The sequence below is a fragment of the Salminus brasiliensis genome, chromosome 25 (genome assembly GCF_030463535.1).
Source record: "Salminus brasiliensis chromosome 25, fSalBra1.hap2, whole genome shotgun sequence".
NCBI lineage: Eukaryota > Metazoa > Chordata > Actinopteri > Characiformes > Bryconidae > Salminus > Salminus brasiliensis.
Genome location: NC_132902.1, coordinates 26921360 through 26939147, shown reverse-complemented (window position 1 = coordinate 26939147; position 17788 = coordinate 26921360). Strand labels below are relative to the sequence as shown.

At 41.6% G+C, this 17788-nt stretch overlaps 1 protein-coding gene across 4 annotated transcripts in view; it reads left to right on the top strand.

The window, feature by feature from the left end:
* cdh8 (cadherin 8) overlaps positions 1-16458 on the top strand; it is a 166561-nt gene extending 150103 nt beyond the window's left edge. For all 4 annotated transcript variants that reach the window (XM_072671725.1, XM_072671726.1, XM_072671728.1 and 1 more), the window contains exons 9-12: positions 3888-4009; positions 5378-5489; positions 13746-13997; positions 14171-16458. In XM_072671725.1, the coding sequence (XP_072527826.1) occupies positions 3888-4009; positions 5378-5489; positions 13746-13997; positions 14171-14664 (980 nt within the window). In that variant the 3' untranslated portion in view covers positions 14665-16458. The remainder of the gene's footprint in view (positions 1-3887; positions 4010-5377; positions 5490-13745; positions 13998-14170) is intronic.
* The last annotated feature ends 1330 nt before the right edge of the window (positions 16459-17788 follow it).

The window sequence follows — 17788 nt, the reverse complement described above, 5'->3', positions numbered from 1 at the left end:
TGCTATACACTGAAACATCTGAAATTAGATGTAGTTTTTGAGGCTTCTGTCATTTTTCTCTTAAAAATATCAATTTCTACCTTTTTTTCTGACAGAAGAGCCTGTCCTTAACGGCTGTTTTGACTGTAATTGAAATAAATAATAATAAAAAACTTCTACACAATGCAGTACATCCCTAAACATCCATTCAGCTGAACAATAAACAGGCTGGGAAAATGCTTTACTACAGCGCGTCGTTCTATTGGCAACAACGACTGAATTTACTCTAAACAGCCAGGCTGTTTTCCTGTAACGCACAATATTAAGATGTATCAAACACAGATTTCTCTCAACCAGAGTTGTTTAGAAGCACAACGCCTAGAATCACAGATGAAAAAAAAACAAAAATCCCTAAAACTGATCCAGAAAACTGACTAATTAAAATCCGCTGAGCAGAACTACAAACACCACTAACCATATGTAAAGCATTATTTGCATTCAGAATGCCACACAGGACTGTATTTGGGTGATAAAACTCAAATTAACATCCTGAGGTGTTGCGTGTGATAGTTATTCCCGAAATCGTCTTGTCTCTCTTTCACAGCTTAAAGCAAAAAAACAAAAAAACACTCATTACAATTAACAGCAGATACAGAGTGCATAATTAGAAATGTATTAAATCAATTAGCAACAAAGGAAACTGTTGGAAATGCAGTCTGAGTCTGTAGATATAGTTGTCTGTGTTTTAGAGAACGTCTAGCCTATATCTATATAGATAATTACCTAAATGTATTATTATTATTATTATTATTATTATTATTACAGACAACTTACTCTACAGCCACAAATATATTAGAAACACTTACCTTGTGCTTCCTTTCATTGGCCACTTTATTAGAAACACCAACCTTGTGCTTCCTAACTGGCCATTTTATTAGAAACACCTACCTAGTACTGCCTTATTGGCCACTTTATTAGAAACACCCACCATGTGCTTTTACTCACTGACCACTTCATTAGAAACTCCTACCATGTGCTTTTACTCACTGACCATTTTATTAGAAACACCTACTTTGTGCTTCCTAACTGGCCTCTTTATTAGAAACACCTACTTTGTGCTTCCACTCACTGGCCACTTTATTAGAAACACTTACCTAGTGCTTCCACTCACTGGCCACCTTATTAGAAACACCAACCTTGTGCTTCCACTTTCTGGCCACTTTATTAGAAACACCTACCTTGTTCTTCCACTTTCTGGCCACTTTATTAGAAACACCTACCATGTTTTTACTCACTGGCCACTTTATTAGAAATACTTACCATGTTGTTTTTACTCACTGGTCATTTTATTTGAAACACCTACCATGTTCTTCCACTTTCTGGCCACTTTATTAGAAACACCTACCTTGTTCTTCCACTTTCTGGCCACTTTATTAATACACCTACCATGTTTTTACTCACTGGCCACTTTATTAGAAACACCTACCTTGTGATTCCTCACTGTCCACTTTTTTAGAAACCCTGACCTTTTGCTTCCACTCACGGCTACTATCTGTGAAGTTCAGCTAAAGCATGAGGCTAACAAACTGTCCTTCAGTAGATTGCCTACAGTCTCTAACTGTGCACAAACAAGGTAGAGATACGAGGGTGGGGTTTCTAATAGAATGACCAGCGATGTTTATTCACAGCACAGTATATTAATATAACACACTGTACGCTGGATCTGGTACTTTCTAGCATTTTGCCGTGAACTGAACGTTGTGCATTATAGTACCAAGGTTCCTCACAGTTCTCCCCTGAAGGACAGCAGCTCATTGATCTGTTTCCCTGCTGTAACACAGATGGCTGAGTCCATTGTAATGTTGTGCAGTGCTGTAGTCCTCCATGACTGCAGCATAAAAGCTCCTTTCTGCATAGATGATTTGTATATGCAGCGTAAGAAACCCTTATACGTTATGCATGGAGAAGAACCGCAGCCCTTCAGTACAAAACGCTTCAGAGCTGGAGAGATCCTGCACAGAAACAGCAGCGCGCAGAAGACGGCAACAGCAGCACAAACAAAAATATGCAGCAGTAGTGGGCGAGACATAATTAATGAGAGAAACGGGTTCAAAGAGTTTGAGTGTAGGACCTATCAGAATCAAAACGGCTCGTGACAACTCGTTAATAATAATGCGGATTGCTTGGGGGCGAAAACTGTTATGACATCTGATGGTTAGACTAAGAACGCCTTTGTTCCTCCTACTTGGCCACAGAGGAGTAAACACTTTGGGGAACTTTATTTACGGCACTGCGGTTCTCATAGAGCTGTTCTATCTGTTCTAAAGACGGGATGAGAGAGTGTTTCAGGCCAATTTAATGATGTTTATACAGACCCCTAATGAGCAAGAGACAGTGGGAGGAGAAGTCCCTAACCTTTAACTGTGTAAGTAAGAATCCCCGTACTGAACTTTCACTCGCTGGCCACTTTATTAGAAACACTCACCTTGTGATTGAGGTCTTTGGCCACTTTATTAAAAACACCAGCCTTGCATTTCCACTCACTGGCCACTTTATTAAAAACACCTGACTTGTGCTGCCGCTCACTGGCTTCAATATTAGGAACATCTACCTTGTACTTCCACTCACTGGCCACTTTATTAGAAACATTTAGCTTGTGATTTAGGTCACAGGTCACTTTATGGACACCCATGGTCAAATTAGATTTTGCTGATATTCTGAGTGAGTTTACAAATCCCCGACCAGAAATAAACCTTAATATGCACATTTTCTGCACATTTTACACATAACAACTATTTATCACCTGAATTTAACAGATTGCATTAACCAGATAAAGAATGCCATAAATGTATGAATATGAATATTCTATTATGTCTATAGATTTTTTAAATAAATAAATAAATAAACAGCACATTTGTATGGCGTTTCATTTAAAGATGATCACACATTTACACTGACAGCATTGTTCATACATGAAGCTTGACATCCTGCTGACATCCCAAAACCTTGTATCTTCAAAACTGCAGCTTTAGAGGAGAAGGAAAATAGAAGACACAGATTTCATTCCAAGTCATTTCTATTGGTCCAAAACAACTTTACCTGTTTTTACAGGCCTGAGCTTTCTTGCAATGAACCCCTCTAACCACTGCATTTCATTTTCAATTCAGAGCTAAATCAGTGCAGTGACATCACCTTCATAGTCCCTGGACCTGCTCTGCAGTTATTCCACTTAGACACTATCTGTGATGGAGCTGGACGCGTGGTGGTGTAGGTGCGTCCCCTCGTTATTACCCCGGGTCGAAAGAGCGGCACTTTAAAAGCGGCTGTAGGCACAGAGGAGGTGCTGTGTTGCCGCTTCGAAGGCCAAGCGAAGGGATAATTTCTATAAAAGTCGGCGGCTGTGACGCTGATTAAATACAATCGTTTACAGGGTCCTCAAAAGGGACTGTAAATTAGTGACGATGAATAATTCCAATAAAAAGCTAATCTAATTAAAGTGCCTTTTATTTTCGTCTTAGTCTTTAGCTGCCACCATTTCATAAATATTCATCTTTTTTTAGCCTTATGTATAAAACATGCCTGTGTGTGTGTATGTGTGTGTGTGTGTGTGTGTACAGGGGATTTTAAAAGCACACCGATTATGATAGATATTTTCCCACATTGCTGTCCTGCTTTGCATACTTGATAAGGCCTCACTCTCAGATTGATGTGGTGTCTCATCTGTCTCTCCATCAACCCAGGGGACGAGAATGAAAAAGAAAGAGAGGGAGGGAGAGCGAGAGACATTGAAAGAGAAAGGGAATAACTGGGTCACTGTATTTACCTGGGATCTGCAGTAGCCCGTTTCTGTATCTGTCCGTCATTCACCGGTTTTCTGCTCTGTGTGTGTGTGTGTGTGTTTCTGCTAGAGAACCACAGCCAGATTTCCAGAGCTATAGTGGCCATCAGAGTTTTGGACATTAATGACAACGCCCCTGAGTTTCCCATCAACGAAGAGCTCTTCCTGTGCGAGAATGGAAAACCCGGACAGGTAAGACAGGGCATTTACATTAGCAACACCTGAGCATCACTGCTACAACCTGGTTTTAATACAAATCAGAGAAACGTTCAGTGTTCTTTACAGTAATTTAACATAAGCAGCTTTAAGAAAAGAAAGCTATATACACCAAGTATATACATGATAATATTCAGTAGGTCTCCCTTGTGCCACCAACAACAGAGCTGACCATTTAGCATGGGCTCCACAAAACCTCTGAAGGTGTCCTGCAGTATTTGGCACCAAGGCTACCATTAACAGCTGATCCTGCAGATCAGTCCTGCACGCCATGACCATTAATGAGCCTTAGGTACCCATGACCCTGCTGCTGGTTCATCAGTTGTCCTATCTGGGAGCCCCTATCTGGGAGGCACTGACCACTGCATACCAGACAAACCCAACAAGACCTGCCATGATGTTTTGGAGATGTTCTCGAATCCCTAGCCCAAGCCCTCTCAAAGCGAGGCGTCTGTTGGCTGGTGTGGTGGAGCTGGGGACCCGGTGCTTTCCTTTGGTGATGCTGCATCGGCAGCAGTTAGAAAAGAGGAGGTGTCTGTCTTATCCTTACCCCCCTGGTCTCTTGGAGGTAGCAAATTAGAGAGAAAGGCATAGAATTCAACACCTGGTTTGGTGGTAAATCAGGGCTTAATGATGGTAAATCAGGTGAGCTGCTGCTACTGCTGCTGCTGCTGATGGAGTTGAACACATCCTCCACGCTGTGCTGGCTGGACTGGGGGGCGTCCAGCAGAAACCTGGAGGAACCGAGCTCTGTTCTTCATCGACAAGATCTCACTACTTTCTTCAGAATGAGAAGCTCTCATTTCTCCTGCATCTGTTCTGATGAGATCTGGAGCTTCTACTGTAAAACCCCTCACACTGAGAGACTAGAATAATGGGATTTTGAATTAGGGGACTAAATCCTCGGCACAGTACTGTCAATTCCAATGCCTGTACACTTCGGTGTGGCTCTGGTTGGGGCCACCACTCTGAGGACTGTGAGGTTTCTGTGCCATTCGCTTTCTCGCCCTCTCGCTCTTTCTCCGTGTCCGTGAGAGGAAACGAATGAGCGCGATGGCAGGGTCCTACTTTTGAACAAGCCGTCGATCATGAAGAAAAACGGCTTGTCCTGAACTGGGCTGGCAGATATATAGATGGAGCTGGAGGAGAGGAGTGTGGTGTGAAAGACAGCACCCCATGGATAAAGGTCTCTAATTTCATGAGTGAATGGGACAAATTTTTCATCCTATGTGGGCCGCTGTCACACCGGGCTCTCTTCATGATGGCGAAAAGCGAAGTAATAGATGAGTTTAGGCCTCTAGTGTCCACCAGCTCCATCTCTCACTGACTCTCTGAAACCCACAGGTGATCGAGACCATCAGCGCTGTGGACAGAGACAACCCTGCCCAGGGACACACCTTCCACTACAGACTGGACACGCCCACCAACCCCAACTTTACCATCAAAAACAACTTGGGTAAGAACGAAGGATATGTATATACCCCTACTCCACCTACCCCAATTAAACCCTACCCCTAATCTACCGATCCCCTATCAAATCTTGCCTCACCCCACTAATCACTATTAAACCCCACCACTACTCCACCTACCTCATTAAACCTCCCTCATACTCCACCCACCCCTATTAAACCCTACCCCAATCTGCCGACCCCTATCAAATCTCACCTTATTCCACCCACCACTATCAAACCCCACCGCTACGCCACCCACCCCTATTAAACCCTACCCCAATCTACCGACCCCCTATCAAATCTCACCTCATCCCACCTACCACTTTCAAACCCCACCGCTATTCCACCTATCCCATTAAACCCTACTCATACTCCACCTGCCCCATTAAACCCTACCACTAATCTACCGATCCCTTATCAAATCTTACCTCACCCCACTAATCACTATTAAACCCCACCACCACTCCACCTACCTCATTAAACCCCATCCATACTCCACCGACCCCCATTAAACCCTACCCCAATCTACCGTCCCCCTATCACATCTCACCTTATTTCACCCACCACTACCAAACCCCACCGCTACTCCATCTACCCCACTAAACCCCACTGCTACAATACTAGGTTACTATTAGGGTTTGCCTTTCATTATTATTAGTTTATTACTATCATTCTATTGCTAATTTTATACATTATATTATGGCAGTAATGATGTTCAGCTTTGACGTTTCTGGTTTTGGCAACATTGTGGTTGAGAGAGAGAGAGAGAGAGAGAGAGAGAGAGAGAGAGAGAGAAAGAGAGAGAGAGAGAGAGAGAGAGAGAGAGAGAGAGATGTAGTTTCCTCATGTCGGACAGTGTCCGGAGGCATTTTAGTGTGTTGGAAGGAGAAGTGTGGTGGAATTAGTGTACCCGCAACTTAGCAGATGCGCAATTGCCCAGACATCAGCTCTTTCTTTACTCCCCAGTGCATTTTGAAAGAAAGTAAATGAACGGGATCCAGACCATTCCTAGTGAGGCTTTAGCGGTTCAGCTCAATGTAGGGTGACTTCCCCAGAGCTGTGGCGGTGCGGCAGATGGCTCTAAATTTGTTTGCTAAACACTGCGGTCGGTTTAGCGAGCTGGATGGGTCAGCTTTTTGCACATCGTACCCTCCCCAACCTCACTTCCTCTACACTCACATAAACCCTGAGGTGGTGTCATGTTTTCCCAGAGCTTGGGGTGAAGAATCCTCATCTGGTCCCATCTGTCTGTTATGGTGGTAGAGCAGGAGCCGTCAGGGGCTGGATGGCTTTTTAATTAAACCGAGGTGTCTGTAAACGAGGCAGGTGTGATGTTAGTGGATATGAAGAAGCAAGAGAAGAGGAGAGAGAATGACGAGGCAATTTTCGGGTCAGCCTGTGAGTGTGTGGCCTGATACCTCACACTTCTTTGCTCTGCTGATTGAGAACAGTCAGGTGTAGGCAGCTGTGATTGCTGCCGTCTTGTTCGGGACGTTGATAGTCTTGAATAGGGATGTCTAATTGAAGACACGCCGGATACGACACGAATAAATGACATAGAACTATGAGATATCAGTAAACACAGAGCACAGCACCTACGTAAAATGCTCCGAAATGCATCTATTAAAATTTAAATAGTAAGTAAACTATATAGACAAAAGTATTGGGACACCTGCTCATTCACTGTTTCTGTTGTTGGAGTAACTGTCTCTACTGTCCAGAGAAGAAGACTTTCTACTAGATTTTGGAGAAGGAGCATTGCTGTGCACTGGTTTGTGCATATTGGGCTTCACTGGTATACACTGGTTTGTGCATATTGGGCATGACTGGTATCATGGGCATGACTGGTATGCTCGGTTAAACATTTTGGAGGGAAATTGATCATTTAGATTAATGCACAGTTAGTCGTTAGTTCCGTCAATTTTACCTCGTTTATTTTACAGAGGGCTTGTGAAAAGATAAGCTCTGCTCTGATTGGTTGGATTACGGCACTGCAGTGGCTCACAGGAGCCACATAGAATTGCATATTTTTACCACTGAAGCAAAAACTGGCTAGTACGACCCTTTGAATGTTGATGCTCTTACTGTTTCCCGTGGTGATTCATGAGGCAGAAATGCCTCTCATTGGCTGCCACCTTCCTCATTACCCCCCTCCCCCCTTCCATTTACTAATAATTGACCCCTTATTGTGCATTTATTAAATGTGCTGAGCAGTCAAAGATCCGCTGATATTAAGGGTGGATCAACGTTAAGTATCAGAAGCTAAAACAGTGGATGGGGACGCCCCCCTCTGAGCACGCTTGGCTCTGTGAGCTAAGTGATGCTGTGTTGTTCGAGGTGAGGCCAAAAGTAATGATTAGATAGCACATAAAACTGTAATTACAACTTGCTCCAATAATTACACAGTCTTTGCTGCAGTTATTATTGTGGAGAAAAGAGGACAGTAGAAACTAATTGCTGTCACAAGAGAAAACACACACACACACACACACACACACACACACACACACACACACACTGGTACACTGAGTAAGGCTCTTCCTGCGAGGCTGTGAATAGCTCCTGATTTTGCCCCAGATAAAGCAGCAGAGACTGGAAACAGACAGAGCATCGCTGATGACGACCTGTTGGATTCGCGGCAGAGCAAGAGAGAGAGAAAGAGACTTAGAGAGACACAGAGAGAGAGAGAGAGAGAGAGAGAGAGAGAGAGAGAAAGAGAGAGAGAGAGAGAGAGAGAGAGAGAGAGAGAAAGAGAGAGAGAGAGAGCTGTGCAGTGAGTCAGTTTGTTCACGGTGAAGCTAAAGATGGCCATTTTATCCCAGAGCTCAGTGAGGTCAGCAGCTTTTGATGGGCAGCCTGAGGCGTCCAGTGCACTCTACCGGATTTACTCTTTTACCCTGCTACTCCAGAGTCCCAGTGTGTGTGTTTGTGTGTGTTCGTGTGTGTTCAAAGGGCTTATATCATAGAAAACTGATTTTTCCTGACTGAAGAATGTGATGTAGTAGGTCACTGCTGTTCAAGTTCAAATACAATCCATATCGTCGCTTTCGTAACTCCAAAACTTCAACTTTACAGGAGCAGAAAAAAAAAACATTTCTACTGGTCCATTCATTATTATCAAATTTGGACACAATATAAAGACCAACTGCCAGATTCACGTTATGTCAAAATGTCAGAAACAGCAAAAATGAAGAAATATGGAAAGTAAATTTTGTATTTGTTACTTTTGTAATCATCACTTGATGCACAGGAAGAAAAGCGTTTAGACACACCTGGATGTATTGTGACCAGGTTCACTTAGCAATTCTCATTCTATAGATGCAGCTGATTTCTTATTTCATTAATTTGCTTAATTAAAAAATCTCAAAGAATAAAGAATAGCACACACACACACACACACACACACACACACATATATATATATAGAAACAGTATCATATATTAGTTCATGTATTAGCATGTATTGCTATTAGTTTAAATACATTTACATTAAAACATGTATTTATATGCATTTTAATTAATATTACAATGCTTTAAATAAGCACTAAAAAGTTGTTCTGTGCAGTTAATCAGTTATTTAAAATATTAGGATTTATTTAATATTAAACACTTATTTATTAAACACATATTTATTTTATATTACATTAAAATTATATTATTATATTGTTATAATATATTGATATGAAACATATATGTCTAATTTGTGAACATGTTTGTTCTATTAAAAATACTTTTTATAGAATTCTATACATTTATATACATTTAATTTTATATTAAAAAAAGATTAACAGAAAGGTGGGCACTGTAATAATATATATGCTTTCAATAATAAAAGTAGTTTTTTGTTAACAATTAATATTTAATTAACTGATTTTAACTGGACCAATAAACAACCTATTTATTTATTTATTTATTTATTTAATTTATCTAATTTATTTAATTTATTTAATTTATTTATTAAGCATGGGGTTCATGTAATTTGTCCAATGTGTCCAAACCTTTGACTATGATTGTATTTTTAAAAATTTAAATAGATCCACAACTTAATTAATACATTAATGAATAACTATAGAAATAACTGTAACCATAATATAAATATTTATAATATTAAGTTTATAACATTATATAAACCTTATTATTACTGGATTACACTGACACAGCGTACAGTGATCTATAAAACAATGCACACACGAGATTAGAAACACATGGATCTAATCTAATCCCCCCAGGTTTCACATCATCCCTCATGTTTTCCGCTGGTACAGTGAACACTGCATGGCATTAAGTGAGCTCATCTGCTTAGTAACAGTTAATTGCATGATTTTCCACCCAGAAGATTCAGTTAAGTAACTCCCTGCAGCCACGCTGTGGATCTGTAGAGGCGTATACCACGTCTGGATGATGATGATGATGATGATTCCCACCTGCTCCCAGCAGGCGAGGACGAATCCCTCTGGATCAGCCTGGAACGTTCTGTTGCTTCGTTTGCGATGATAACGCCAACAGCAGCGGCGGGAGATTCTGGGCAGGCCGAGAGCGAGAGCTGAGACAACATGGTGCAATGTTTGGAGGCATTTCTTCACAATGCCCTCAAACCCAGCAGTAATAGCAGGGCGTACTGCCTGTCATAAGTTTGGGGACACCATGCTAACGACTCGAGATGTGTAGAGTAACTCATACTGCAGGCCTGAAAACAGCCCACCAAGCAGAGATATCCAGCCTACAGCGTCCTGTGGGTAGCGACCCGTGGGTAGCAACCCGTGCTTAGTGTTCTGTGGGCAGCGTCCTTTGGGCAGCGTCCTGTGGGCAGCGTCCTGTGGGCAGCTTCCTGTGGGCAGCTTCCTGTGGGTAGCGACCTGTGGGTAGTAACCTATGTTAAGCATCCTGTGTTTAGTGTCCTGTGGGCAGCATCCTGTGGGCAGCGTCCTGTGGGCAGCTTCCTGTGGGCAGCTTCCTGTGGGCAGTTTCCTGTGGGCAGTTTCCTGTGGGTAGCGACCTGTGTTAAGCATCCTGTGTTTAGCGTCCTGTGGGCAGCGTCCTGTGGGCAGCATCCTGTGGGCAGCTTCCTGTGGGTAGCAACCTGTGGGTAGTGACCTGTGAGTAGCGACCTGTGGGTAGTGACCTGTGTTAAGCATCCTGTGTTTAGCGTCCTTTGGGCAGCGTCCTGTGGGCAGCTTCCTGTGGGTAGCGACCTATGGGTAGTGACCTGCATCCACCGATGAAGGACTAGCAGCTACACGGTGGATCAGCTAGGTAGGAGTGTCTAATAGAGAGTGGACAGCCAGAGTGGACAGACACAGTGTTTAAGCACTCCAGCAGCACTGCTGCGTCTGATCCACTCGAACCAGCAGCTCAACACACAGTACTAACACACACTCGCCACCACCACCATACCACTATGTCAGTCAGGGTCACTGCTGTCAGTGCTAAGAATGTAGACCCACCACCCACATACTACCTCCCTGCTCTGTGGTGGTCCGTCCTGTGGGGTCCTGAGCCTTGAAGAACAAACAGGGTGAGAGGAGGAGGCTGATAACAGAGTCTGATGGATACAGTCTGGACTTATAGACCTACACAATGCGTCTATATGGTCAGTGGAGCTGATGGGATTATGTATGGCATTATGAATGTATTTTGTATTCCGGCATCGACGTGGAGGAACAAGCTTCCCCTGGGTGTCTGAACGGCAGGGTTGCTCACTGTCTTCAACCCAGACTGAAGAGCACTTGGACGAAGGGCAGTGGGGAGTATTGTGTCTCCATTCTGACTTCTGTTGTAGTATCTAAGCTTAGAGGGATCTTTCGGATTCTAAGGATCGTTTCTGAGTCAACAGTGAAACACTGGATAAGAGCGTCTGGTAAATGCCTTAATTGCAAATGTATAATTCCTGATATTTAATAATTGAACTACAATAAACAAACAAACACAAAAAAACATGAATAAATATATATTTGTTGTGTAAAAATATTTTTCATAGAATTTTATACATTTATATCAATTTAATTTTATATTAAAAAATATTAAAAATATGGACACTGTAATACTATATATTTTAAATAATAAAAATATATTTTTTACAACAATTAATATTTAATTAAAACATTTTAACTGGACCAATCAACAGCCTATTTATTTATTCATATATTTTTTTGCATTTATTTTTGTATTTATTTATTTATTTATTTATTTATTTATTGAGCATGGGGTTCAAGCAAAACAAAAAACAAAAACACAAAACAAGGGTGTCCAAACTTTTGACTATAAGTGTATTTTTAAAGTTTTAAAGTTTTATTTAGGTAGAATTACAAGCCAAATTTGCGTACAACAAAAAAAAAAAATCACATTCTAGGTATTAGAGATTGTACTAGTATCTCTCACTGACTTGAATATTCTCATGTTTTGCAGTAGGAGCTCAGAGCTGGCAGCATTTCTGTCAAAATCTTCTGATAAACTAAGACAAATTAGTATGATGGACAATTTTCTTCCTCCACTGGTTATTGCACACAATGGAGAAAAAGCAATGTTAGTGTAATTACAATGATAAAGCAGCTCGGCGCATTCGCAAATAATTGCTCTGTGATCTTAGGGAGACAAAAATAAAGTTGCATTATATTTTTTTCATTAGCATGTTTATTAACTTAAATTAAATCTCCGTCACGTACGGTTTAGGAAATAGGTGCTGCGGAAAACCAGCTGGCCCCTCGCTTTCATTAGCGGCTCAAAGGTGACGGCATTCACCTTCATAAGCAGAAGAAATAAAACCTCTCTGCTCCTAAGACAGCCTTTCATGTGATGAAAAAGTCATTTCCATAACTCATTTATTCTACTCATTGCTGCATTATCTCAGTGTTTACGCCGCCTCACAGCATTCTCCTCAACCTATTTTCTCTCTCTCTTTTTTCGCCGCACTGTTTTCTCCCCTCGCACGCCCCAGACAGAGAAAACACAGAAAGCTGGAGATGATTAGAAACACATTTCTGCTGCACAGGAGAATCTTGAGGGAGTTTAAAGTATAAAAAACACGAAAGAAAGAGGAGATGAAGGACTAGATAATGAAGACGATGAAGATTCTCAGAAGAGCCATCAGTGAAGGACGGCACTTCTGTCCACTCTTTTCTCTCCACCTCGGTGACATTTCCACAAGGACTGAGGACACACTTCAGACGGGATCATATGTTGTGTATTATGAGCACTACAGTCGACCTCAAACTGTTTGTCGTTTCACACAAAAACCTCAACTCTTAAAAATCACAACTTTTATAGAAGAAGGAGAATCTTAACTTGACTTTTAATTCATAACATATATATATATATATATATATATATATATATATATATATATATATACACATGTATTGCAAGAAGTCATGTCTTGGTGAGTAACATCTTAAGTTTAGTCAAATTATTTCTAACTATTATATGTTTCTTTTACATTTACAGCATTTATCAGACGCTCTTCTTTAAGTCGTGACTTACAAAGAGCTTCACTGTTTACTGAAGAAAAAGCTCAGCTAGTTAGAATAGACCAATAATTAAAAACTCCTCTAATCTTAGACTCTAAACACAAGTCAATATGAAGACCATAATTCTCTACTCTTCACCCAAGTCCTCTCAGAAGAGGAGGGTCTTCAGTCTGGGTTTGAGGACAGCGAGTGTTGGACTCTGCTGTTCGGACACCCAGGAGAAGTTCATTCCACCACTTCGGTGCAGGACAGAAAAAAGTCTGGACGCTCGTCTTCCGTGGATCTTAATGGATGGCGGGTCGAGCCGAGCCGTACTTGAAGCTGGAAGGGCTCTTGGTGCAGATCAGCTTTTGACCATCGCCATCAAGTACGGAGGGGCTGGCTGGTCCAGTCTTGGCTTTGTAGACCCGAGTCAGGGGTCTGAATCTGATGACCTGGGCAGCAGCAACAGGAAGCCAGTGAAGAGTCTGGGATGGGATGTCTGGAATTTGTTAAATCAAGTCAAATTCTCTAATTTGATTGACAGATAACATTGTAATATTTCATGCATCACATGAAACAAATAAAATAATGTACTTGTATAATCACCACTGACTCAAGCACTGACTAATAGAATGTTACGCTCTGGATAAAGCCCCCCAGTATTGGGCTGTGGAGCTGTGGAACTCAAATCCTCCTCACAGCAATGTTCCAGCATCTAATGCAAAAAAGAGGCTAATACTGGGGCAGCTAATGGTTAAGGACTCTGAATCGTAGGGGAGAACTGGTCTCAGTATTGCTGTTTTCTTTCCCCTCCAGACAATTCCATCAGTATCCTCACGAAGCACGATTACTTCCGGCGGCAGAAGCAGGAGATCTATTTCCTGCCCATCGTAGTGACCGATGATGGAGACCCCCCCATGAGCAGCACCAACACTTTGACCATCCGGGTGTGCGGCTGCAGCAGAGACGGCACAGTCCAGTCCTGCAATGTCGAGGCTTTTGTCCTGCCCATAGGCCTCAGCATGGGTGCACTGATCGCTATCCTGGCCTGCATCATCCTACTGTTGGGTATGAATCACGTTACATATTTATAAATATATATATATATAGACCTACTGTATATGGTAGGTGTTTCCAATAAAATGCCAGTAAGTGTAGCTGCAAAGTAGGTGGACCTAATAAAATGCCACCATGCACTACTGTCTCAGTTTATGATGTAGTTTGTTTGTTGCTGTCCTCAGTCATTGTGGTGCTGTTTGTGACGCTACGGAGGCACAAAAACGAGCCACTGATCATCAAAGATGACGAGGATGTTCGGGAGAACATCATCCGCTACGACGACGAGGGCGGCGGGGAGGAAGACACGGAGGCCTTTGACATCGCCACGTTGCAGAACCCGGACGGCATCAACGGCTTCCTGCCTCGCAAGGACATCAAACCGGACCTGCAGTTCATGCCCAGGCAGGGCCACCACTCGGGGCCCAACGGCGTGGACGTGGACGAGTTCATCAATGTCCGGCTGCACGAGGCGGACAACGACCCCACGGCGCCCCCTTACGACTCCATCCAGATTTACGGCTACGAGGGCCGGGGCTCGGTGGCCGGCTCTCTGAGCTCGCTGGAGACGGCGTCTTCAGACTCGGACCAGAACTATGACTACCTCAGAGATTGGGGGCCTCACTTCAGAAGACTCGGGGAGCTTTACTCTGTGGGCGAGAGCGACAAAGAAACTTGACCTTGGGACCCTTTGAGCCCTTTTTTGCTTTTATCTACATGACTTGTGTATCACACTGACTGGGGGTTGCCAGATTGAAGAACGACACACGGCCTCCTTTTGTTTTTTTTCCTGAAGAACTGTTAGAAAGACTTGATAGCTTATTAGTCATATACCACATCAAAAGTGCAACGTCATAAATAACGTCGGGCTGAACTTCAATACAGTGTCTGTAGTAGGAGGTCAATGATTCTCGTGGAGTGATTTTAGATTACCGTCATTGAGTGTCTAGCAGTAATTTTGGGTATTTGTTGTTCACTGTGACCACCGGAAGCATCAAACGAGTAGATTCTTGGTAGTCGCTTGAAGAGACTCAGAGGAGGACGTGGTTTTATGGACGCCAGGCTTTGTGGAAGATGGACTGCAGAGGCCTCAAAACGGCCCCACTCCCGAAAGAACGTGCAAACAAGTGCTTCAACGCAAGGAACGTAAAAGCAACCCTACAGAATCAACTACAAAGCAATATGTGGTCTACATTACTTTGCTGAATGTATGTATGATTAACGATAAGGTGAGCTTACAGACAAGTACATTATATTGGCTTTAATAGGTACTAGTTGAGATACCATTTAATACAGAGTGGCCGGATTTACCGAATAACCTGGACGAGCCTCGTGGCTTCGCTTTATACGAAACACTTTGTATTCATGCTCTTAGTGTGGTTCACACTCAAAGATTAGTAGCCTATAAAAGACTGAGACGAAGACAAAAAAAAGAGACATGTAGAAAACAACGAGGCCTTCTTTTTACAGAAGCAAACATTAAATACGGTTGTATTTAACTTTTCTTTTTTTTCCCCAACATCACTCGTGTTTCTTCATTATGGTAGTATTATTTATATAAATATACAAATATTCATCGCCAGTTGTCTGTTTTTGTGCTGCGGGTATAAATGAAAAAAAAAAGAGAAAAAAAAAACAAACAAACTGTTGTGTCATTTCAGTTTCTTCCTTTTCTGCTTTGTTTCACTGCTGCATTCGTCACCGGTAAGCTATTTTATAAGCGCTACAATTGCTAAAAATCAGAACTACCAGACTGCACTTAATGCAGAGAAATGCAGAGGTGGTGAATTATGCTGACTGTGATATCCGCAGAGGATTCGGGAGAGAAAAAAAAAAAAAGAGAGATTTTATTGATACTGTGTGTGTATATATTAATATACTGTATACAGTGTTACCAGTGATCATTTCAAGCACAATAGCTGAGTGGATTTAGTTCATGTTTATATTTGACCCCAGAATTTTGACTTTTCCTTTCTTTTCCAACAACTAAATGTATAACCCACTGGTAATCCAGCCCATAAAGTAAAGGAATACACTACAGACCGTCCGTAATGTGCTACACTGTATGATATTAGAGAAAAAAGACGTGTACATAGTCACTGCTGACATTCTTCGCCTTCTTTGAGGAGCTTTCTTTTCTTTTCGGTTTCTTATATTTTTTCTTTCTTTTTCTTTTTTTTTAGTCTATGCACGTTGGCTCTTGCACATGGAGATCAAAAAATGGCACTATAGCTGTGTGCATAATTGGGTTTGTACTGATACAGTATGGTCATTTTCAGTAGGACTGGGCAGTATAGACTACATGCAGATCATATTTTCTACTGTGCTTTAATGCTTATATACTTGTATGTTTAATTATCTACTCTCTGTATTGTAATCTAAGATACCCATGTACTGTTTCCTACTTTGTGAAATATATTTTTATAAATATTTATGGGTGGAATATTTCTTAAGTGCTAGCACAACTCAAATCATGCTTGTGTCATCTTGCAGTTGGCGAAATCACAGAATATGGACTGCTAATCTAAGCTGACTTCATCTATGGGGAAAATGAATGTTTTTTTTTTGTTTGTTTGTTTGTTTTTTTGACAATTGTGTGCAGAAAATGTGGGAAGCATTTCCAACTGGTACATTTTTATACGACTTCTAGGTCAGTAACTCATCTTCACTGCCATATTCATTACATACTAAATCTTAGTATTCACTAATTACATGGAAAATTATGCTTTAGTTGGGTTATTCTTACAATACCACAGATTTGTAAAATTCATCTAATTCAGAGTGGGGTTAGGAGGTTTGGTGGGTTTAGTGGGTTTGGTGTGAAACATTCGGTTCTAGATAACCTCCCCCAGTCAGAGCTGGAGTTCTACAGTGGAGGTGAAGGTAAGCAGACGTCTGAAGCTCTAATAAAAGCTCCTTACAGAAGGTTCTTCACCTAATGGTGATGAAGACGCTGCCTGATGCCTGAGACACTGTTCTACCAGAGTTCTGAGAAGAGTTTGGCTCTAGAACCTGCTTTTAAAATCACATCATTAAAATTTACATTTACATTTAAGGCAGTGAAGAGAACTGTTGGAGGTGTTGGTGGAGAGATACATGCCTGGTTCCTTCACCACCACTGTAAAGAAATGGGTAGTAAAGAGAGGGTACGTTTCTCTACAATGAATGCCAGTGTTTTTATGAGATTTGCACACTGATCCACTGTTATAGAGAACAGTGTCACCAAACATAGTGAGCTCCCTCAATCCTTCATGTTCACAGTATTATAGAAGCAGATTCTATTTTGCTGTACTGCTGCTTTACCTTCCCTTACTTCCGTTTCATCTGCTTATAACCAGCCTTAATCTCTTTAGAACTACTACTACGGTTTAATCTCTTTAGAACTGTCATATCGTGCTCTTGCTATATCAAGATAGATCTCATAGGAAGAGTCTGATTTTCCTCTTTCTTTTTTCCATCAATCGGAAATCCTTTGTAGAAGAGATTTTGATAGCTTTAATTATCTGTTCCTCATAGCGTTCCCAAACAAAGTAGAAGCTTAGAGGCGTACCAATCCCCTTTCTCTTCACATCTTAAAAAAAAAACAACTGATTTTATCTTTTGAGACTCAGCTCCTCTTTTTGTTAATCCCACTGGAAGATTAGAATTTCTCCTCAATGTTATCTGTGATCCGTCTTTTCATGAATAACAAAACTTCTTGATCTTTGTCAATTACTTACTGTCTGGGCCTAACGTTATTCAAACACCTATACGTAAGCACAGCTACGCTACGCAAACCCATGTGCACATACTACATAAGCGCA